Source organism: Nicotiana tomentosiformis, chromosome 1 (assembly GCF_000390325.3).
Source record: "Nicotiana tomentosiformis chromosome 1, ASM39032v3, whole genome shotgun sequence".
Lineage (NCBI taxonomy): Eukaryota > Viridiplantae > Streptophyta > Magnoliopsida > Solanales > Solanaceae > Nicotiana > Nicotiana tomentosiformis.
In genome coordinates, this window is record NC_090812.1 from 151803349 (window position 1) to 151827380 (window position 24032).

At 39.7% G+C, this 24032-nt stretch overlaps 1 protein-coding gene across 1 annotated transcript; it reads left to right on the forward strand.

Annotated features, from left to right (window-relative positions):
• Positions 1 to 18579: 18579 nt before the first annotated feature.
• Positions 18580 to 19115, forward strand: LOC138891618 (uncharacterized). Its single transcript, XM_070175229.1, has 2 exons — positions 18580 to 18721; positions 18841 to 19115. The coding sequence occupies exons 1-2, from the start codon at positions 18580 to 18582 to the stop codon at positions 19113 to 19115; spliced, it is 417 nt and encodes a 138-aa protein (XP_070031330.1).
• Positions 19116 to 24032: the final 4917 nt, after the last annotated feature.

Sequence of the window (24032 nt, forward strand, 5' to 3'; positions counted from 1 at the left end):
AATTATTCTTCGAAGCGGTTGGATGAGATTTATATCCGCGAGATTTTTCGCCTACACAGTGTGTTGGTGTCCATCAATTCAGATTGGGGCACGCAGTTTACATAACAGTTTTGGAGAGCAATACTGCGAGAATTGGGCACACAGGTTCAGTTGAGTACAACATTTCACCCTCAGACATACGAGCAGTCCGAGTGCACTATTCACATATTGGAGGATATGCTAAGCTCTTGAGTCATTGATTTTTGAGGTTCTTGGGATATATTTCTGCCACTTGCGGACTTTTCTTACAATAACAACTACCAGACGAGTATTCAGATTGCTCCGTATTAGGAATTATATGGGAGACGTTGTCGATCTCAGGTTGGTTGGTTTGAGCCAGGTGAGGCTAGGATATTAGGTACTGACTTGGTTCGAGATGCTTTGGAGAAGGTTAAAGTGATTCAGGAGTAGCTTTGCACGGTGTAGTCTAGATAGAAGAGTTATGCCGACCGAAAGGTCCGTGATGTTGCTTACATGGTTGGGGAAAAGGTTTTGCTCAAGATTTCACCCATGAAGGGTGTGTTGAGGTTTGGGAAGAAGGGCAAGTTGAGCCCTCGGTATATTTGGGCCTTTTGAAATACTTAAGAAGATTGGAGAGATTGCTTATGAACTTGCATTACCGCCTAGTTTATCAGGTGTTCATCTAGTATTCCATGTATCCATGCTCCAAAAGTATGTCGGGGATCCGTCTCATATTCTTGATTTTAGTACAGTGCAGCTGGACGGTAATTTAACTTATGATGTGGAGCCGGTGGCTATTTTAGACTGGCAGGTTCGAAAGCTGAGGTCAAAGAATATAGCATCAGTGAAAGTACAATGGATAGGCCAATCATTCGGAGAAGCTACTTAGGAGAATGATCAAGAGATGCGGAAAAAATATCCATACCTATTTGATACTCCAGGTATGATTCTAAACCCGTTCGAGGACAAACATTTGTCTAAGAGGGGAGAATGTAAAGACCCGACCGATCATTTTGAGTATTATAATCCCGTTCCCCCATTTACTGCTGAATTTAGTATTTACAGTTATTTTATGACTTACCGAATTAGTTGGTTTGGGTCCGAAAGGATTTCGAAGTGAATTGAGACACTTAGTCTCTTAATTGAAAACTTAAGTTAGAAAAGATGATCGGATATTGACTTATGTGTAAATGACTTTGGAATTGAATTTTGATGATTCCAATAGCTCTGCATGGTGATTTTAGTCATAGGAGCACGTTCGGATGTGGATTTGGAGGTCTGTAGGTTATTTTGGGGTTATTTGGAAAAACATGAAAATTATACGATGGGTAATGTTTCAAGTGAGTTTGCACGAGACCTAAATTCAAACGAGCATAACTCTCAAGATATGAAGCTATATGTGTCTAGTTTCTAATGCTTCAAACTGTTTGTCATTTGGAGATTTCTACAATTAGTTATGACCTTTTTACTAAAGGATGACAGAACATCTACGTGAGTCTTGCGTAGCCTATGCACCATAGCAGTGTAGCCTACGCACCATTGCGTAGGAAAAATCAGCATGGAAGTGAAGGGGAGGGTTTAAGATGCATAGCCAATCTGCGTAGGCTACGTAGTTGGCTACGCAACTCATTTTCTATAAAACATGGGAGGTTTAGGGAGAGAGAAAAAGATAATATTTTTGGCTATGTTTTGGGTTCTAGAGAGAAGGTGGAGCATCCTCAACCCAAATACACATAAAAGGTGAGTTTCATGATATTTTTATAATGGATTAATACTAGTTAATGGTAGTATTAAGATCTACATAGATTGAAATTCATAGGGATTTCTCTAATCTTCAAAAATCATTCAAAAGGGTTCAAGTTAGGGTTTGAGCTACAAGAGGTAAATTCTCCACCCTACACTTAAATACAACTATGGATAAAGTATTTGGAATGTATTGTGAAGTAGAAAGCACCAATTGGTTCTAGAATTATGCTAGTACTTGAAATGGGTATTGTGAGTTAGGGTTCTTGAATGGAGAAGAAGATGAATAGTGAATTTTTGAATCTTGCTAGGATGATTGGTGGTTCTAGTGCTTCAATAGCTTAATAATGATTAAATATTGAATCATATAACCTACATTGGGGCTTAAAGGCCAAGGATGAAATCTATTAAGGATAAAAGGGATATATATGGGTGAATTGGGCTTGTTGAAGATTTTAATTGAAGATTTGAGAGTCGAGTTGAGGTCGAAATTTGGTGAAATTTATATGGTTGGACTCGTGGTTGGATGGGTGTTCATATTTTATAACTTTTATCAGGTTATGAGATGTGGGGCCCACAGGCAAATATTGAGTAATTTCGGAGTTTAATTGTAAAACAAATTTGTATTTCCTTATGGAATTAATTACAATAATTGGTATTCACTGAATCGAATTAATTGTGGCTAGATACGCGGCTTTCAGAGACAAATTCTCGGTGCAAGGGCATAGCGGAATAAACAATTACATGGTTCGAGGTAAGTAACCGTTCTAAATTTTATCTTGAGGGTATGAAACACTGGATTATGTGTTATGTGATTGGTTTTGAGGTGACACACATGCTAGGTGATGGGCGCGTGGGCGTGCACCTTAGGAATTATGACTTGGTCAAATTCCATGAAATTGTATAGTTGAATAATCTATTAAACTCCGTACATTCACTACGTGTTAGAGAAAATTGAGCTGAGACTCGTATTAAACGTCATGCTTAGGCATATGTTGTTATTGTTGATTCCCACTAGGGTCATTTATGTGGTTGAATTATATGTTCAAATTGAAATTGCACACTCATTCATGTTCATTTATTTCATATCATATCTCAGTCTCTGTTGCTATTTATTGATGCATCATATTATCATTTTGGGCTGATTTTCATGACATCTTGAGCTCGAGAGACTGGAGAGGTTGACGACGGAGTGAAGCCGAGGGCCTAATTGTGAGGATATATATGGGATCAAGTTGCATGCCGCTCCTCCGAAGTCTGTACACACCCCCAGTGAGCGCATATACGTATTGAGTGCAAGTGCTGAGTGATGAGTGACTATTAGGAAAGAGCGACTATTAGGAATGAGTGACTGTTAGGAAAGAGCGAATGTTAGGAATGAGTGAGTGTGAGGAAAGAGTGACTGGGAGGTTGGAGTGAATGGGTGGACTGAGCGACTGTTACTCTGAGAGTATGCATTGATTTCATTATTTGCTACATTTTAGCTATCATATATCACTATTTTGGAAATTTCGGAAAACATTATTTTCTGTTTCGGTCAAACTTGATTTGAAATTTCAGTGAAATCTTAAATGTTGAACTTGAGAGCATGCCTACTCCTTTATATTGGAAAGTATTATGTTTAGACTTAGTTGAGAAGATCGTCACTGCTTTTAGTTCTTTATTTATTATTGTTACTTACTGAGTTGGTTGTACTCATACTACACCCTGCACTTCGCCTGCAGATCCAGGTGATACCGGATACAGCGGGTGTTGATTCTTTTGCACACTCAATTTTTCGGAGATTCAAAGGTAGCTGCCATATTTCACAGGCCTTGTCTCTCCTTTCCTGTCCTTTTGTTATTGTATTTGGTCTCAAATTCTTATTATAGACCAGATGTTTCCCAGACTTGTATTTAGAATTTTATGGTCGTGACAGGTTGGTATCAAAGCCTAGGTTACATAGGTCTAACGAGTCATGAGCAGGTTTAGTAGAGTCTTGCAGATCAGTATAGAGACATCTATACTTATCTTCGAGAGGCTGCCGAACGATTAGAAAAAAATCACTTTCTTGTATTCTATCGTGCGAACTGGTTGATTCCGGATAACTAAAATTATGTTATTCTATTCTCTCAGAGATGGTGAGAACACGTACTACCGGATCGAACAGTCAGCTAGCAGTGCCACCAGTTGGGGCCGCGAGAGGCCGGGGCCGAGGTATCGCTCGTACAGCAGTTGGAGTAGCACCTGTAGCAATACCAGTTGCTGCAGCTCAGGAGCAGATTACAAATGTAGTTGAGCTGACGGGACCCGCTAACGCACTAACTGTGCCCATTGAGATTCCATGCCTACATGAGGCTTTGGATTAGATATTGATAGTTTTCACTGGCCTTGCTCAAGTGGTTTCAGCTCAGGTCGCACCAGCCACTTCTCAAATAGGAGGAGGTACTCATACACCTGTTGCCTGTACTCCGGAGCAAGTAGTGTAGGGACTTCAGATACCGGGGCACTACCAGCCCAGCGAATTACAGCTACTTAGGCCCCGGTAGTTCCTGTTATGGCAGATAATGAGCAGGGGAGACTTGAGAGATTTGGGAGGTTTCGACCTCCATCATTTAGCAGTGCTGAGTTAGAGGATGCTTAGGGATTTCTGGATAAGTGCCAGCGGATGCTGCAGACAACGGGTATTTTGGAGACTAGTGGGGTCTCGTTAACTACTTTTCAGTTTTTAGGGGCTCCCTTCAGATGGTGGAAGGCTTATGAGAGGCGCATACTAGTTATTGCAGTACCACTTACATGGCAGGAATTCTCCGTTCTCTTTTAGGAGAAGTTCATGTCGCAGTCTCGTGGAGAGGAGCTGGGTAGACAGTTTGAGCAGTGACCTCATGATCGAATGTACGTGACGCAGTATGAGATGAGATTTTCTAAGTTGGCTTGTCACGCAATTTGGTTGGTTCCCACTTATAGGGAGACGGTTAGGAGGTTTATTGATGGCCTCACATATCAGTTGCGGTTACTTATGACTCGGGAGAGAGTATATGGTGCTACTTTTGATGAGGTAGTTAACATTGCTCAGCAAATAGATATGGTCCGTAGTCAAGAACGTAAAGAGAGGGAGGCCAAGAGGCCTCGTGGACAAGATGATTTTAGCTGTATTCCTTCAGGGGGTCAGGTTTACCGTGGTATGGGTCGTCCTTACCGACACGCATAGGCGGGTCATCCAGTTCACCGTGGTGCATCATCCAGCCATGATTCATATATTTCTCATTAGGGTCTATCATCTTTCAATGCCCTCCTAGCCCAGAGTACGTCACGTGGCCCTTCAGTTCAGGGCTCATTTGCACCGGGTGCTTCTAGCAGTTATTCTGGTTCTCGAGGTCCGATTCAGTCCGTACCACCATCAGTACCGGGGCGCTGCTTTGAGTGAGGAGAATTTGGGCATATGTGGAGATAGTGTCCTAGTCGCTCGGGAGGTCCAGTGCAGTAGAGGAGTGAGTCTACGACTTCAGCACCAGTTACTTCTCCATCCGCCCAGCCAGCGCGGGGTGGGGTCAGTCAGTTAGGGGTTACCTAAGAGGGGGAGGCCGATCAGTTGGTGGTCCGGCACGATTCTATGCTTTTCCTGCCAGACCAGATGTTATTGCTTCAGATGCAGTGATCACAGGTATTGTCCCAGTATGCCATAGTGAGGCTTCTATATTATTTGACCCTGGTTCTACTTATTCATATGTGTCATCGTACTTTACTCATTATCTGGATATGCGCCGTGTGTCCATAGTTTCACCTGCTCGCGTATCCACGCCGGTGGGTGATACTATTATGGTGGACTGTGTATATCAGTCTTGTGTGGTAACCATTAGGGGACTAGAGACTAGGGTTGATCTCTTATTGCTCAGTGTGGTTTATTTTGATGTAATCCTGGGTATGGATTGGTTGTCTCCATGTCATGCTATTCTAGACTGTTATGTAAAAACTGTGACGTTGGCGATACCGGGGTTTCCAAAGGTCGAATGGAGAGGTTCTCTAGATCATGTTCCTAATAGGGTAATTTCTTATTTGAAAGCCCAACGTATGGATAAGAAGGGGCGTTTGTCATATTTGTCTTTTGTGAGAGATGTTGATGCAGATGATACTACTATTGATTCAATACCGGTAATGATGGACTTTCCGGATGTATTTCCTGTAGACCTACCTAGTATGCCGCCCGACAGGGATATTGATATTGGTATTGACTTGGTGTGGGGCACTCAGCCCATTTCTATTCCTACGTATCGTATGGTACCAACTGAGTTAAAAGAATTGAAAGAGCAACTTCAGGAGCTTCTTGATAAGGGGTTTATTAGGCCTAGTATGTCGCCTTGGGGTGTGCCGGTTCTGTTTATGAAAAAGAAAGATGGTACTATGCGAATGTGTATCGATTACATGCAGTTGAAAAAAGTTACAATCTAGAATAAGTATCCTTTGCCGTGTATTGATGATTTATTTTACCAACTTCAGGGAGCGAGGGAATTCTCCAAAAATGATTTGAGATTGGGGTATACCAGTTGAAAATTCGGGACTCGGGTATTGTAAAGACCGCATTCAGGACCCGTTATGGTCATTATGAATTTCTCGTGATGTCTTTTGGGTTGAACAACGCCCTAGCAACATTTATGCACTTGATGGATAGTGTATTCCAACTGTATCTTGACTTATTTGTCTTTTTATTTATTGATGATATCAAGGTGTACTCTCGTAGCCAGGAGGAGAATGCACAACACTTGGGTATTGTATTGCAGAGGCTGAGAGAGGAGAAATTATATGCCAAATTCTCTAAGTGTGAATTATGGCTTAGTTCGGTGGCATTCTTGGGACACATAGTGTTCAGTGAAGGGATTAAGGTGGATCCGAAGAAAATAAAGGCAGTTTATAGTTGGCCCAGGCCATCTTCAGTTACTGAGATTTGGAGTTTTCTCTACTTGACCGGTTATTACCATCGCTTCGTGGAGGGTTTCTCGTCTATTGCATTGCCTATGACTAAATTGACCCAGAAAGGTGCTCCGTTCAGGTGGTCGGATGAATGTGAAGAGTGCTTTCAGAAGCTCAAGACAACTTTGGCTACATCTCTAGTATTAGTGTTGCCTACAGGTTCAGGGTCTTATAATGTGTATTGTGACACATCGTGTATTGGTCTTGGCATAGTGCTTATACAAAACGGTAGGGTGATTGCCTATGTGTCCATACTGTTAAGGTACATGAGAAGAATTATTCGGTCCAAGACCTCGAGTTAGCAGCTATTGTTCATGCCTTGGAAATTTGGCGGCATTATTTGTACGGGGTCAATTGTGAGATTTACAATGATCATCGGAGTCTACAGCTTTTGTTTAAACAAAAGGATCTTAATTTGCAGCAGCGAAGGTGGTTGGAGTTGCTTAAGGATTATGATATCACAATTCTCTATCATCCCGGAAAGGCCAATGTGGTGGCCGATGCCTTGAATCGTAAAGTGGAGAGTTTGTTAAGCTTAGCATATTTACCGGTACCAGAGAGACCTTTAGCCTTGGATGTTCAGGCCTTGGCTAACCAGTTTGTTAGGTTCGATGTTTCGAAGTCGAGTCGAGTTTTGTCTTGTGTGGTTTCTCGGTCTTCTTTATATGATCGCATTAGGGAGCGCCAGTATGATGATCCCCATATGTTTGTCCTTAAGGACACGGTTCAACACTGTGATGCCAAGAAGGTCACTATTGGGGATGACAGTGTACTACGGATGTAGGGTAGGCTATGTGTGCCTAATGTAGATAATTTGTGTGTGTTTATTCTCCAAGAATCTCACAATTCGCGATACTCCATTCATCCAAGTGCCACAAAGATGTATTAGGATTTGAGGCAGTACTATTGGTGGAGGCGAATGAGGAAAGTTATAGTTGGGTTTGTAGCTCAGTGTTTAAATTGTCAACAGGTAAAGTACGAGCATCCGAGACCGGGAGGATTACTTCAGAGAGTTGAAATTCCGGAGTGGAAATGGGAGCATATTACCATGGACTTCGTAGTTGAGCTTCCACGAACATGGAGGAAGTATGATGCGGTTTGGGTGATTTATATCGGTTGACGAAATCCGCGCATTTTATTCCAGTTGGTACTAATTATTCTTCAGAGCGGTTGGCTGAGATTTATATCCGCGAGATTGTTCGCCTACACGGTGTGCGGTGTTTATCATTTTAGATCGGGGAACATAGTTTACATCACAGTTTTGGAGAGCAGTTCAGCGAGCATTGGGCACACAGGTTCAGTTGAGTACAACATTTCACCCTCAGATAGATGGGCAGTCCAAGTGCACTATTCACATATTGGAGGATATGCTACGCTCTTGAGTCATTGATTTTTGAGGTTCTTGGGATATATTTCTGCCACTTGCGGAGTTTGCTTACAATAACAGCTACCAGTCGATTATTCAGATGGCTCAGTATGAGGCATTATATGGGAGACGGTGTTGATCTCCGGTTGGTTAGTTTGAGCTGGGTGAGGCTAGGCTATTAGGTACTGACTTGGTTGAGGATGCTTTGGAGAAGGTTAAAGTGATTCAGGAGCGACTTCGCACGTCGCAGTCTAGACATAAGAGTTATGCTGACCAGAAGGTTCGTGATGTTGATTACATGGTTGGGGAAAATGTTCTGCTCAAAATTTCACCCATGAAGGGTGTATTGAGGTTTAGGAAGAAGGGAAAGTTGAGCCCTCGGTATATTTGGGCCATTTGAAATACTTAAGAAGATTGGAGATGTGGCTTATGAACTTGCATTGCCCCCGAGTCTATCAGGTGTTCATCTAGTATTCCATGTATCCATGCTCCGAAAGTATGTCGGGGATCTGTCTCATATTCCGGATTTCAGTATAGTGCAGCTGGACGGTAATTTGACTTATGATGTGAGCCGGTGGCTATTTTAGACCAGCAGGTTCGAAATCTGAGGTCAAAGAACATAGCATCAGTGAAGGTACAGTGGAGAGGCCAGTCAGTCAGAGAAGATACGTAGGAGATTGAGCAGGAGATGCGAAGTAAATATCCACACCTATTTGATACTCCAGGTATGATTCTAAACCCGTTCCAGGACGGACGTTTGTTTAAGAGGGGGAGAATGTAAAGACCCGGCCGGTCATTTTGAATATTATAACCCTGTTCCCCCATTTACTGCTCAATTTATTCTTTACAATTATTTTATGACTTACCGAGTTAGTTGGTTTGGGTCCGAAAGAATTTCGGAGTGAAATGAGACACTTAGTCTCTTAATTGAAAACTTAAGTTGGAAAAGTTGATCGGATATTGACTTATGTGTAAACCATCTCAGAATTGAATTCTGATGAGTCCAATAGCTCTGTATGGTGATTCTAGTCGTAGGAGCCCGTCCGAATGTGGATTAAGAGGTCAGTAAAGTTTCAAGTAAGTTCGCACGAGACCTAACTTTAAACGAGCATAACTCTCAAGATATGAAGGTATATGTGTCTAGTTTCTAATGCTTCAAATCATTCGTCATTTGGAGATTTCTATAAGATGTTATGCCCTTTTTACTAAAGGATGACATAACATCTACGCGAGTCTTACGTAGCCTACACACCATAGCAGCGTAGCCTATGCACCATTGCGTAGGAAAAATCAGCATGGAAGTGAAGGGGAGGGTTTAAACTGCGTAGCCAATCTGCGTAAGATACGCAGCCAGCCTACGCAACATATTTTCTATAAAAACAGGGGAGGTTCGGGGAGAGAGAGCAAAAGAAAACATTGTTGGCTAAGTTTTGGGTTCTAGAGAGAAGGTGGAGAATCCTCAACCCAAATACACATCAAAGGTGAGTTTTATGATATTTTTAAAAATGGATTAACACTAGTTAATGGTAGTATTAACATCTACATGGATTGAAATTCATAGTGATTTCTCTAATCTTCAAAAATCATTCAAAAGGGTTCAAGTTAGGGTTTGAACTACAAGAGGTAAAATCTCCACCCTACACTTAAATACAACTATGGATTAAGTATTTGGAATGTATCGTGAAGTAGAAAGAACCAATTGGTTGACGAATTATGCTAGTCGTTGGAATGAGTATTGTGAGTTATGGTTCTTGAATGGAAAAAAAGATGAATAGTGGATTTTTGAATCTTGTTAGGATGGTTGGTGATTCTAGTGCTTCAATAGCTTAATAATGATTAAATATTGAATCATATAACCTATATTGGGGCTTAAAAGCCAAGGATGAAATCTATTAAGGATAAAAGGGATATGTATGGGTGAATTGGTCATGTTGAAGACTTTAATTGAAGATTTGAAGGTCGAATTGATGTCAGAATTAGGTGAAATTTGTATGGTTAGACTCGTGATTGGATGGGCGTTCATATTTTGTAACCTTTGTCGTGTTACGAGACATGGGCCCCATGGGCAATTTTTGAGTAATTTCGGATTTTTATTGAAAAATAAATTTGTATTTCCTTATGGAATTAATTACAATAATTGGTATTGAGTTAATCAAATTAATTGTATCTAGATACGAGGCTTTTAAAGACCAATTCTCGGGGCAAGGGCATAGCAGAATAACGAATTACACGGTTTGAGGTAAGTAACAGTTCTAAATTTAGTCCTGAGGGTATGAAACCCGGGATTATGTGTTATGTGATTGGTTTTGTCACGATCCAAAATCCCACCACAGGCGTCGTGCTGGCACTTAGTCTCTAAGACTAGGTAAGCCAATTACAATTACAACTCAAGCCATTTTTTTTAAAAAACATATAATTTAATACAAGCGTCGAAACCAACAGCGGAAATAATTATAACACCTTCCCAAGACTGGTAATACTGGTAACGCCTTGTGACACCTCATTTCATAATCATAAAATATGGGTCTCAGCCCACTTTAATATTTCCACGGCACCTCGTGCCCATGTTTCTATCACAACTGCACTGACAAATCACGTGCCAAAAATATCAATATATAAAAGAATTCGCACGATCAATTTACTTTAGAAATAGTTTGAGTGAAGAAAATGACATTTGCACTTAAATTAAAGCATCACATAAACTACCGATTTGTATGTAATACTTATTAATTTAAAACATAATAGAAATTTTCTTTTATTTAAAACAATCTAGTCATCAAAAATCAGTAAAAACCAAAAATATAAATCTTCAGAGTCTCATACTAAAAAACACAAGCCAACACAATATAACAAGGAGCACAAAACACATAATAATAAAGTCAACTAGTACATCATCGAAGAAGACAAGAATTGACATATCACGGAAAAATAAAATAACCAAAGGCAAGTGCATCCATAGAAAAATATCAACAAAAGAGCACTCCGAGGTACTGTCTCGTAGTCCTAGAAGTAAATATGCAAGAAATGGGGATCTCCCGGAATACCGTTCCGTAGTCCCAAAGGAAATTTGTAGGGCAGGGGGATCTCCCGGAATACCGTTCCGTAGTCCCAAAGTAAATATGCAGGGGGATCTCCCGAAATACCATTCCGTAGTCTTAAAATAAATATACAGGGGGATCTCCCAGAATACCGTTTCGTAGTTCAAAAGTAAATATGCAGGGAGATCTCCCGGAATACCATTCCTTAGTCCCAAAGTAAATATGATTTTAACAACTGCACATCAAGTGCTCACATATCACAAATGGTTGATCAAGTGCTCAAATATTACAACATATCATAAATTTCATTAATTATTTGGAGATGAAAAATCCATAATAAAATTATCTCCAGGAAATAACAACTCAAACAAAATATGGGATTCACATAAAAATCAAAGTGGCAATCACACCAAATTATCATATAAAAACAACTTCAACAACAAGGAATGAGGCATTTCAAATCAAGAATTTACTAAGTTCCAGCAATTTTCCAATTTAATATATATGTGCATCTGCGAATTTCAACCAATGTAGTTTACGCATATAAACCAAGCACATACTCGTCACCTCGCGTACATGGGTTTTCAGCTACACAGTTTCCACATAAGACTCAATGGCTAAGGGGTAATTCCCCACTCAAGGTTAGGCAAGATACTTACCTTTTTGAAGATAGGCTGATATTCCAAAATCGTTTTCTTGCTTGAATTGACCTGCGGATAGCTCAAATCTAACCAAATTAATTCAATTCAGTGAATAGTAATTATAGGAATTAATTTCATATGAAAATACTAATTTTCCAACAAAATTCGAAATTTAACTCAAAAATCTCGGAATTCGACGAAACTCACAAAATCCGACAACTCATTTAATTACGAGTCCACCCATACCAATTTTATAAAATTCTGATAACAACTCGACCTCCAAATCTAAAATTTTTATTCTTGAAAAGTTTTGCAAAAATCTTGATTTCTTCCATTTAAATCCGAAATAAATGATGAATATGACCATGGATTTATGAAATATAATCACTTTTGGATATAGGACACTTACCCAAGTTGAAGTCTTGAAGAAATCCTCAAAATCGCCCAAGAACTGTGCTCCAAAAATCCAAAACGAAATGAAGAAAATGACTTTTTTTGGTCCTTAAGTTTCTGCCCAAACAACACTATTCTAGTTGCTAAAAGTCCAATCTCGTCGCTAAAAGTTCCAAATCTGATCGCTAAAGGTGCGCACCAGTACTATTTACACCAGCAGTTTTGTTTCAATAAAAAGTCTCAAACTCCATCATACGAACTCGGAATTAGACGATTCTTGTTCCTATGAGTCAGAAATAAATATACGAACCTACGCATCCAATAGAAACTCAATTCAGGGCTCATTTGCTCAATGCAATATCAGTTTCGCTCGTTAAACAATTAACTCAATTCGACTTGATGAAATTAGACCAAACTTTCCAGATCACTCCTATAAGTCATTATAAAAATCTCAAAAGTCTCGAAATCGAATTTCGATCTCTAGAAATAAAAATGGACCTTGGGATCATTACATGCTTAAGTTGAAAATATCAAACTCTTCCTCGACAGCCTGTAGTGTATCAACCATAACTTCTTTTACTCAACTCCAACTTCCAAATGGTTTAACGTTCTGCAAACTAGATACAAAGGTCTACAACTTTTATGTTTTGCTCATCTCCCAACTCCTTATAGATTGCGAGATATAAACTCCCAAAGTCAGCCCTGTGCAACGGATATTTCTGCCGATGCACACTACTGTAGCCAAAATCTGCAGTACCAGCTTCAGTCGATCAATTATAACTCTTTGTACAAATGTCCGAATGATCAATGGTTTATCATTCTGGAAACCTACAATCAAAGGACTACAACTTTCATGTTTTGATAATATTCAGATTCCTTATAGATTTCGAGATATAAGCTTCCAAATTCAGCTCTGCGATTGCACCGGTTGCTGTCCAAAAACAGCTTCTGCAGCAGATAAATTCCAGCAACTCCTTTTGCCCGAAATCCATCTGAGGCCCTCGGGACCTTAACCCAATATACCAACATATCCTAAAATACAATATGAACTTAGTTGAGGCATCTAACCGTGCCAAACAACGCCAAAATTATGAATCGCGCATCGAATCGAATTATGTGTTTTCAAGTCTTCCAACTTCTATATTTTGCGCCGAAACGTATCAAATCAATTCTGATTGACGTCAAATTTTGCACACAAATCATAAATAACATAACGGATCTATGAAAAGTTTTAGAACTAAATTCTGACTCCGATATCAAAAAGTCAACTCCTTGGTAAAACTTCCCAAAAATTCAACTTTCGTCATTTCAAGCATAATTTCACTATGGACTTCCAAAAATGTTTCCGGACACGTTCCTAAGTCCAAAATCACCATATGGAGCTATTGGAATTATCAAAATGAGAATTGTTCTTTAAATTAAATTCTGAATCTTTCGAAAACCAAACTTGCCAATACACGCGGGTCATAATACATATTACGAAGTTGCTAGAGACCTTATGTAGCTGAATGAGGCATAAATTCTTAAAATGAGAAGTCATGCCGTTACATTCTCCCCCTATTAAACATACGTTCGTCCTCGAACGTGCCAAGAATTATTCTGATGGCATTAAATTACTGAGTGCATTATTTCACATATACTCACGGGTGATTATACGTCACCGTAAATTTAATAGGGGTTCGACAACATCATCTCTATGGAGATTATTTCTTTTATTCACACTTATAAGCTTTAAAGAAAATTCCTTCCACTACATTTAATTTTAAATTCCTTACATCAACACACGGTATTAGTTTCAACCGACTGTAGCAACTCGTGCCTACACACACATCATATGTATGTCCATAACTACATCTCTGGTCATAATAGTTGTTTATTATTAACTTCAACATCCTCAATTAATCTTATCTTAACCAAAATCTCATATCTAATTTTCACAACACTGACGGCAACATGCGAGACATGAAGATCTCATAATTATTTACTCGGGTTAACGAGTCACATTTAATGCTACTTGGGCGGGCACCTACATCGTAGGTTAAAACTCAATAATTACAACACGAATTTGGCAAGTATGCACAGAGAATTTCATATAAGAATTTTCAAATAAGACTAACAGGCATGACTCCCTATTAGTACTATAGTACAAATTTAATTTCACAAGGGAGAATTTAAAAACAAGAATTTTCTTCACAAGGATCTTGTCCTTATATAACTTTCACTGCAGCTCGTAGCCTGGTTTAAACATATCAATTTATATTAAAATGCGAGGATCTCGTCCTCAGTTCTGAATCGCAAGTATTTTGCACATCGTGCCAACTGATTATTTTTTTCAATTTCCTTTCTTTCTTCTTTTCCATAAATTCCGTAAATAATTTTCACAACACATAATGAACCCCTATACTGGTAGGGCATATAATACATAAAATTGAACTCAAATATTCCGAAATCACATCAAAACCCACTGTAAAGAGTAATAAAAAGTCACTTTTGGACTTATAGTCCTCACTGGTGTACAAAATAAAAACGATAGACACCGGCTAAACTCATGGAATCTCCCAACAGTGATAACATATAAGTGGCTCACAAATTTACGAAGCTCACCCATAAGCGGAACATAATAGGAGGACTCGCCTCAATATTCAGAACTAAATCAAATTAAGGAAAAATATTCTTTTATAATTTCATACCTGTAACGACACCATCTGGTGTAGTGGCTTCAGCCACACCATAGCAAATATATCAACTAACTGGGCCTCCCACTCTAGGGCGCCTTTTACCCGCCAGCCCTCCACCTCTAACTGGTTGTGCACGTGGGGTAGTAACTTGTGATGACCCAAAAGGTCTTCTTCGCGAACGCGAAGAGTTGGGAATGGTGCCCTTTGCGAACGTCTCACGCGAACGCGATTGTTTAAGGAAACCGGGGGAGGGGTGATGTTCTTCTACACGCACGTGTCCACAGGGTCGCGAACGCGACGGCATGGGTGGAGTTGCCTTATGCGAACATGTAGAAAGACTCGCGAACGCGAAGTCCTTAGGCCGCTGTGCATCGCGATCGTGACAGGCCTCTCGCGAACGCAATGAAGGCTTGTCTAGTGACTTAAAACAGACTCCAAACACGGGTTTAGCCATTTCTTTAACATTTTTCAAGAACCAAACGGGTAGAGGCGATATTAACGAGTCATTTTCTTCCCCAAAGTATTAGTAAGTGATTCTAAACCATTTTATTTCAATTATCAATTAGATTTCTTGAATTATCAACCTAAAATCTAGAGTTTCATGGTAGAATTAGGGGTTAGGGTAGAAACTACGGATTTCAAAAATTTAAAGATTTAGACCCCAATTTGAGGTCAGATTCCAAAACTAATTACATATTCGGACTTAGAGGTGAATGGGTAAAAGGATTTTGGTCCAAACCTAGGGTTTTGACCAAGCGAGCTCGGGGTCGATTTTTTGACTTTTTGGAGGAAAATTTGGGAAATTTAATTTATGCAATATAATTGATTAGTTTAGAAATATTTGATATTATTGAGTCATTTTTGAATATATACGAGTGGTTTGGAGGTGAATTCCAAGGGAAAAGCTGTGATTGAGAATTAAGTGGCCTTCGGAGCGAGGTAAGTGTTGTGTCTAACCCTGACTTGAGGGAATTAGGAACCTTAGATTACTTGCTAAGTGAAATTCATGTGATATATGTGAGGTGACGAGTACTTATGCGCCGCCAATTTACCTATTTTCCATGTTTTTCTGTTTTTCTTATATTGTCTCATTCCTATGCCAAATTGTTACGTGTTATACTAGTGTTGTTCAATTTATCGTTCTTATCATGTTTACGGATTTTCTTGTGATAATTGAGTTTTCATTTCAAAGTTGAGATTGATATTATGGAACCAAATGTTGAAGTAAGGTTTGTACTTGTTATTCTATCTCCCTGTTGTTATTTATGCATTGCATTATGGTAAGGGAGAGTGTTAATGAACGAAGGGTGATGGCGTGCCATATTGTGAGCGTTAATGCACGAAGGGTGATGGCGTGGCATATTGTGAGTGTTAATGCACAAAGGGTGATGTCGTGCCATATTGTGAGTGTGAATGCACCAAGGGTGATGTCGTGCCATAATGTGAGTGTTAATGCACGTAGGGTGATACTGTTCCATGATATGAGAGTTAATGCACGAAGGGTGATGCCTTGCCGTTTCTATTAATATTTTGGTGAGATTGATAGTAAAAGCACGAAGGGTGATGCCGTGCATTTTTTCTTAGTGTATTCACTATTCCTGTTGATTCATGGTATATTGACTGATCCGGTGATCATTCTGTTGTAGTTCTTTATCTTGTATTCCCCTCAGTATGTTCCCCTCCCGACATTTCCTGTTTAGTTCTTCATTCCTGTTATTTGTGTATACATTGTTAAATTGTACAGGTTGATTGTAGGTGCCTTGCCTTAGCCTCGTCACTACTTCGTCGAGGTTAGGATCGACACTTACCAGTATATGGGGTCGGTTATACTGATGCTGCACTCTGCAGTTTCTGTGCAGATTTTGATACCGGCTCAGGTTGATCGAGATTTGCTACTGGTCCGCTGTCCGGAGACTCAAGGTAGATCTGTCGGCGTTCACAGACCTTAAAGTCCCCATATATCTTTTATGTCTTACTATTTTCTTTAATTCAGACAGTTGTATTTCTTTCAGACTATTACTTGTATTAAATTCTAGAATGCTCGTGAATTGTGACTCCATATCCGGGTGGTAGTAATTAATACAGTTTTACGATATTCCGCACTTATTATATTTTATGTTAGTTAATTATTGTTATTTACTGAATGAAAATAAAAAATTGGTTTAACAATTTTCTAACGTTGGCTTGCCTAGCAAGTGAGATGTTAGGCGCCATCAAGGTCCCGTTGGTGGGAAATTTCGGGTCAAGACAGTTGGTATCAGAGAACTAGGTTGCTTAGGTCTCACAATTCACGAGCAAGCTTAGTAGAGTCTGGAGGATCGGCACGGAGACGTCTGTTCTTATCTTCCAGAGGCTATAAAGTTTAAGAACAAGTTTCACTTATTTTCTTCTCTGTCATGCGATTTTTCTTTCACAATGCTAATTAAACACTTCTACTCTTATTCTCTCACAGATGAAGAGAACACGTACCGCTTCCTCAGCTGATCAACAGCCAGAGCCTCCAGTGACAGCTCCTACGCGGTGTAGAGGTCTAGGCCGCGGCTGTTACAGAGGCCGAGGAAGGGGCAAGGCTCAGCCTTGGGCCCGAGCAGAAGCCCCTGCAGTGGAGCCTCAGATAGAGCTTGACGAGGAGGTTCCAGCCCAGACTATTCCTGTCGGACCAGCTCAGGTTCCGGAGGGGTTCATTGCTACCCCAGTACTTCAGGACGCTTTGGTCCGCTTAGTGGGCCTCATGGAGAGTGTGGCCCATACTAGCATATTTCCCATGGCACCAGCAGTCTCTTAGGCTGTAGGAGGAGCCCAGACTCCCACCACTCCCGCGCCGGAGTAGATAGCTACCCATTATCACACTCCAGCAGCTCAGCCAGTCGGATTAGTTCAGCTAGTTATTACGGCATAGGTGGGAGATGGCCCAGCTATATCTTCTAAGGATTTATGGAGATTGGACAAGTTTACCAAGCTATTTCCTGTTCACTTCAGTGGTGCTCCTTCCGAGGATCCCCAGGAGTATCTTGATAGCTGTCACGAAATTCTATGAAACATGGGTATAGTGGAGACCAATAGGGTCAATTTTGCTGCATTTTAGATAATTGGCTCCGCCAAGAAATGGTGGAGAGATTACGTGTTGACCAGACCAGTTGGATCGCCTGCTCTTACTTGGGACCAGTTCTCTCAGCTCTTCATAGAGAAGTTTTTGCCTATCACATTGAGACAAGAACGTCGCCGTTAGTTTGAGCGTCTCCAGCAAGGCAGTATAACTATTACTCAGTATGAGACCTGTTCTTCTTCCCACCGAGAGATAGAGGGTCAGGAGATTTATTGATGGACTTGCGCAGCCTATCAGATTGCAGATGGCTAAGAAGACTGGGAGTGAGATTTCTTTTCAGGAGGCTGCTAATGTCGCCAGACGAGTCGAAATGGTTTTTACTCAGGGAGGTCAGGGGTCTTACAAGAGACCTCATCATACCGGTGAGTTCAGCGGTGCCTCACCTAGATGCAGGAGTACTTTTGGTAGAGGCCATCCTCCCAGGCCATTACATTCAGCGCTCCAGGCATTCCATGGTGCCTTAGTTGGTCGTGGCCCTCAGATGCATTATTCCGACCAACTAGCCTACAGTGCACCACCAGCTCCTATTAGTGCACCTCCACTCCAAAGTTATCAGGGTGGTTATTCAGGTCGATAGGGTCAGTTTCAGGGTCAGCAGTCACAGCAGCCGAGGTTATATTATACTTGTGGTGATCCGAGGCACATTACTAGATTTTTCCCTCGAGCAATGGGCAACTCAGAGCATCAGAGTTCTCGTGCCATGGTTGCGGCACTAGTTATTGCACCACCTGCTCAGCCAGCTAAAGGCAGGGGTCAGGTAGCCAGAGGTAGAGGTCAGATTGTTAGAGGTGTAGGTCAGGCCGTTAGAGGTGGAGACTAGCCAGTTAGAGGCCATCCTAGGGACGTAGTTCAGGGTGGTGGGGCCCGACCCAGTGTTATGCTTTCCCAGCCAGGCCTGAGGCTGAGTCATCTGACGTTGTTATCACAGGTACTGTTTCAGTTTGCAGCAGAGATGCTTCAGTCCTATTTGATACGGGATCTACTTACTCCTATGTGTCATCCTATTTTCTTTCCTATTTGGTTGTGCCCCATTATTCTTTGAGTGCTGCTGTGTATGTTTCCACACCAGTGGGAGATGCTATTATTGTAGATCGTGTTTATCATTCGTGTGTGGTCACTGTTGCGAGTCTTGAGACTCGTGTAGATCTTCTACTTCTCGATATGGTTGATTTTGATATCATACTATGTATGGATTGGCTGTAACCTTATCATGCTATATTAGATTGTCACGCCAAGACGGTGACCTCATCCTTGTAGGGGTTGCCTTGATTAGAGTGGAGAGGGAATCTTTGCCATTCTGCCAGCAGGGTTATCTCTTATGTGAAGGCTCGGCATATGGTCGAGAAGGGGTGTCTAGATTATTTGCTTATGTTCGCGATTCTAGTGCAGAGGTTCCTTCCATATATTCAGTGCCGATTGTTCATGAGTTTCCAGAGGTGTTTCCTGCAGACCTGTCGGGGATTCCACCCGACAGGGATATTGATTTCTGCATTGATTTTGCTCCGGGCACTTACCGTATTTCCATTCCATCATATCTCATGGCCCCGCCAGAGTTAAAAGAATTGAAGGAGCAGTTGCAAGATTTGCTTGATAAGGACTTCATTAGACCTAGTGTATCGCCTTGGGGTGCACCTGTGTTGTTTGTGAAGAAGAAGGATGGATCGATGAGGATGTGTATAGATTATCGGTAGATAAACAAAGTCACCATCAAGAACAAATATCCATTGCCGGGGATTGATGATTTATTTGATCACCTTCAGGGTGCTAAGGTGTTTTCAAAGATTGATTTGAGATCTGGATACCATAAGTTGAGGATTAGGACATCCGATGTTCCTAGGACAGCTTTTCGGACTCGGTATGGGCATTATGAATTTCTAGTAATGTCATTTGGGCTGACGAATGCCGTAACAGCATTCATGGATTTGATGAATCGGGTGTTCAAACCCTACTTGAATTCCTTTGTGGTTGTATTTATTGATGATATCTTGATCTACTCCCACAGTCGAGAGGAGCATGAGCAGCACCTTCGGATCGTTCTTCAGACTCTGAAAGATAGCCAGTTATATGCTAAGTTCTCTAAATACAAGTTTTGGTTGAGTTCAGTTGCTTTCTTGGGTCACGTTGTATCAGCAGAGGGTATTCAGGTGGATCCAAAACGAAATGAAGAAACCAAGACTATTTACACCAGCAATTTTGTTTTCACTAAAAAGGCTCAAACTCCATCATACGAACTCAGAATTTAACAATTCTTATTCCTATGTGTCACAAATATAAATATGAACCTACTCGTTTAATCGAAACTCTATTCAGAGCTTATTTGCTCAATGTAATACTAATTTCGCTCGTTACATAATTAACTCATGTTTTGCGCTAAACATTCAATCACGACTTGATGAAATTAGACCAAACATTCCAGATCAATCCTATAATTCATTATCAAAATCTCGAAAGTCTCAAAATCAAATTTTGATCTCTAGAACTAAAAATGGACATTTGGATCATTACATGCTTATGTTGAAAATATCAAACTCTTCCTCGACATCCTGTAGTGTATTAACCATAACTTCTTGTACTAAACTCCAACTGCCAAACGGTTTAAAGTTATGTAAACTATATACAAAGGGCTACAAATTTTATGTTTTGCTCATCGCCCAAATACTTATATATTTCGAGATATAAGCTCCCAAAGTCAGCCCTGTGCAGCAGAAATTTCTGGTGATGCACACTGTTGTAGCCAAAATCCGCAGTACCGGCTTCAGTCAATCGATCATAACTCTTTCTACAAATGTCCGAATGATCAATGGTTTATCATTATGAAAACTAAAATCAAAGAGCTACAACTTTCATGTTTTGATAATTATCAGATTCCTTATAGATTTCGAGCTATAAGCTTTCAAAGTCAGTTCTGCGATTGCATCGGTTGCTGTCCAAAAATAGCTTCTGCAGCAGAAACATTCCAGCAGCTCCTTTTGTCCGAAATCCGTTGTGTTAACCTTACGAAATCCATTTGAAGCCCTCGTGACCTTAGCCAAATATACCAACATGTTTCAGAATACAATACGAACTTAGTTGAGGCTTCAAACCGTGCCAAACAATGCCAAAATTATGAATCACGCATCGAATCGAATTATGAGTTTTCAAATCTTCCAACTTCTATATTTTATGTCGAAACGTACCAAATCAATTTCAATTGACCTCAAATTATGCACACAAGTCATAAATGACATAACAGATCTATGAAAATTTTTAGAACTGAATTCCGACTCTGATATCAAAAAGCAAACTCCCCGGTCAAACTTCTAAAAAATGAAACTTTCGCCATATCAAGCAAACTTTCACTATGGACTTCCAAAAAAGTTTCCGGACACGCTCCTAAGTCCAAAATCATCATACGGAGCTATTGAAATCATCAAAATTCCATTCTGGGGTCGTTTGCTCAAAAGTCATTCCTGGGTCATTTGCTCAAAATTCAATTCTCAACTCTTTCCATTTAAGCTTTAAAAATGAGAAATGTTCTTTAAATTAAATTCCGAATCTTCCGAAAACCAAACTCGCCAATACACACGGGTCATAATATTTATTACAAAGCTGCTCAAGACCTTACGTAGCTGCTAGGTAACAGGCGTGTAGGCATGCACTGTAGGAATTGTGACTTGGTCAAATTCCATAGCAATGTATAGTTGAATAATCTATTAAAATTCATACATTCTCTACGTGTTAGAGAAAATTGAGCTGAGACTAGTATTAAAAATCATGCTTAGGCATATCTTGTTGTTGTTGGTACCCATTTGAATCATTTATGTGGTTGAATTATATGTTCAAATTGAAATTTCACACTCAGTCATGTTCATTCATTTCATATCATATCTCAATCTCTGTTGCTATTTATTGATGCATCATATTATCATTTTTAGGCTGATTTGCATGTTTCATTGTTATATGCCATGATTGTCTTGTTATAGCGCTTGGGGTAAAGGAGCCCCTCCGGAGTCTTTACACACCCCCAGTGAGCGCATGTATCTACTGAGTGCGACTTCCGAGTGTGAGTGTCGAGCGCCGAGTGATGAGTGACTGTGAGGAAAGAGTCACTGTCAGGAATGAGTGACTGTCAAGAAAGTGTGACTGTGAGGTTGGAGTGAATGGGAGGGCTGAGTGACTGTTACTCGGAGAGTATGCATTGATTGCATAATTTGGTGCATTTCATCTGTCATATATCACTATTTTGGAAATTTTGAAAAAATATTATTTTCTGTTTCGGTCAAACTTGATATGAAATTTCAGTGAAATCTTAAATATTGAACTTGAGAGCATGCCTATTCTTTTATATTGGAAAGTATTGTATTTAGACTTAGCTGAGAAGCTCGTCACTACTTTCAGTTCTTTATTTATTATTGGTACTTGCTCAGTTGGTTGTACTCATATTACACCCTGTACTTCGTGTGCATATCCAGGTGATCCCAAGTACATTGGGTGTTTATTCTTTCGCACAGTCAATTTTTCAAAAATTCAGAGGTAGTTGCCATGTTTCGCAGACCTTGTCTCTCCTTTCCTATTCTTTTGTTATTGTATTTGGTCTCAGATTTTTTTTATTGACTAGATTTTTCCGAGACATGTAATGTATAGATACTCATGTACTCAATGACACTAGATTTTGGGAGTGTTTGTATCGGTATTTGTGAGACTTGTGGATTGTATTTAAATATTATATTTTTAAACTTCAAAGAAATTGTGAATTTTTTATGTTGTCGGCTTGCGTAGTATTGAAATAGGCGTCATCACGACAGGTGTGATTTTTAGGCCGTGACAGAGTCGTTCCAGTAAATGGAACCACGCATTATCAATCCCTTAGCTTGACTGCCAAATCAAACTTTTTCTAGTTCTACCACCAAAAAGTATCGAATTTCGACTAATATTTGTGCGAAACAAGTGTCAAAACGACTAAAATTTGATTTTTTTATGAGACAAAATTAGAGTGGAAGGACTGTACTAACAAACTATCAAAATACTAGAAATCCAAATAAAAACCAAGAACGATTAGCTTACAAGAAGAACTAAAGGAAGAAAATAAAATTACCATGGATAGGGGGATAGTTGGACATCAAGAGAGAATGAAGAATCTCATGAGGATGTGCTGGAGTTCGGAACCAAAGTAGCGTAAAATTGGACTTGAAAAATCAAACTAACGTGAAGAGAAGAAAAGGGAAAACTATTCAAATTGCCTCTTCAAACCAAACTAATTACCCGTATTTACCCATTCTCAAAGGTATTACAAAAAATGCGCACTCCACCAACTCGCTCGTCCCCCTCTACCTAAAAGACATCTACACCAAAACTCTTCTTGTTTATTCACTAGCCAATAGCTTATAAGCTTCTCCTCCTTTCAACAATTCTTCATTTAAAATCCATGTGGGTGTTTTAATCAACACTGTAATTATATCAATTGACTTGAAATTAGTTAAAGAGGTAACAGACCTTTTAGGCGGGGGTATACTACTAGATTCCAAATCGAAGGAGTCATATTATTTTAAGTTCTGGCAAGAAACATCTTTTCCTATGAGTTGTTGCAAAGGAACCTCATCTTGGTTTGTTTCTTCAATGGTTCGCTCTCTCAGTATTATATGATCACGGTTGCTCGTCATTTTTTTGTAATGTATATATAAGATTGGCGAAGCTATGGTGGTTCTCGATTAAAGGACAATGATAAAGTTTTAGGTGTTTTAAGTGGTATCTGAAATGGGTTTAAAGTCTTTTATCAAAATTCCAGATATGATTTTTATATGTGTTTGAAGACCCACCATTGTTGAGCTTTAGGTTATTTAATATGAATTATCAACTTGAAGATTTTGTTGTTAGATTCAAAGTGAGTGTTACAATATGTTGCCTATAGTACCTCTCGGAAGTTTATACTGAATTTTGGTTGCATTTGGAGCTCATTTGAGGTGATTATTGGAATTAAATTTTTGAATACCTTCCATTGTTGAACTTGAAGCTTTTTAATATGACGAAAAAATAAAATTATCCAACAATATATTGTTACAATATACAATATACTATAAAGTATATTGATATATTATACAGTTTACAACTACAATATAATTTAGCAGTACATACAATAGTATT

What these genes read in the sequence shown, in the direction of transcription:
- LOC138891618 (XM_070175229.1), top strand. Translation starts at nt 18,580, where the DNA reads ATGGGCAACTCAGAGCATCAGAGTTCTCGTGCCATGGTTGCGGCACTA. An exon ending in TGTAGGTCAGGCCGTTAGAG is followed by an intron (nt 18,722 to 18,840) that starts GTGGAGACTAGC and finishes TTGTTATCACAG; the next exon opens with GTACTGTTTCAGTTTGCAGC.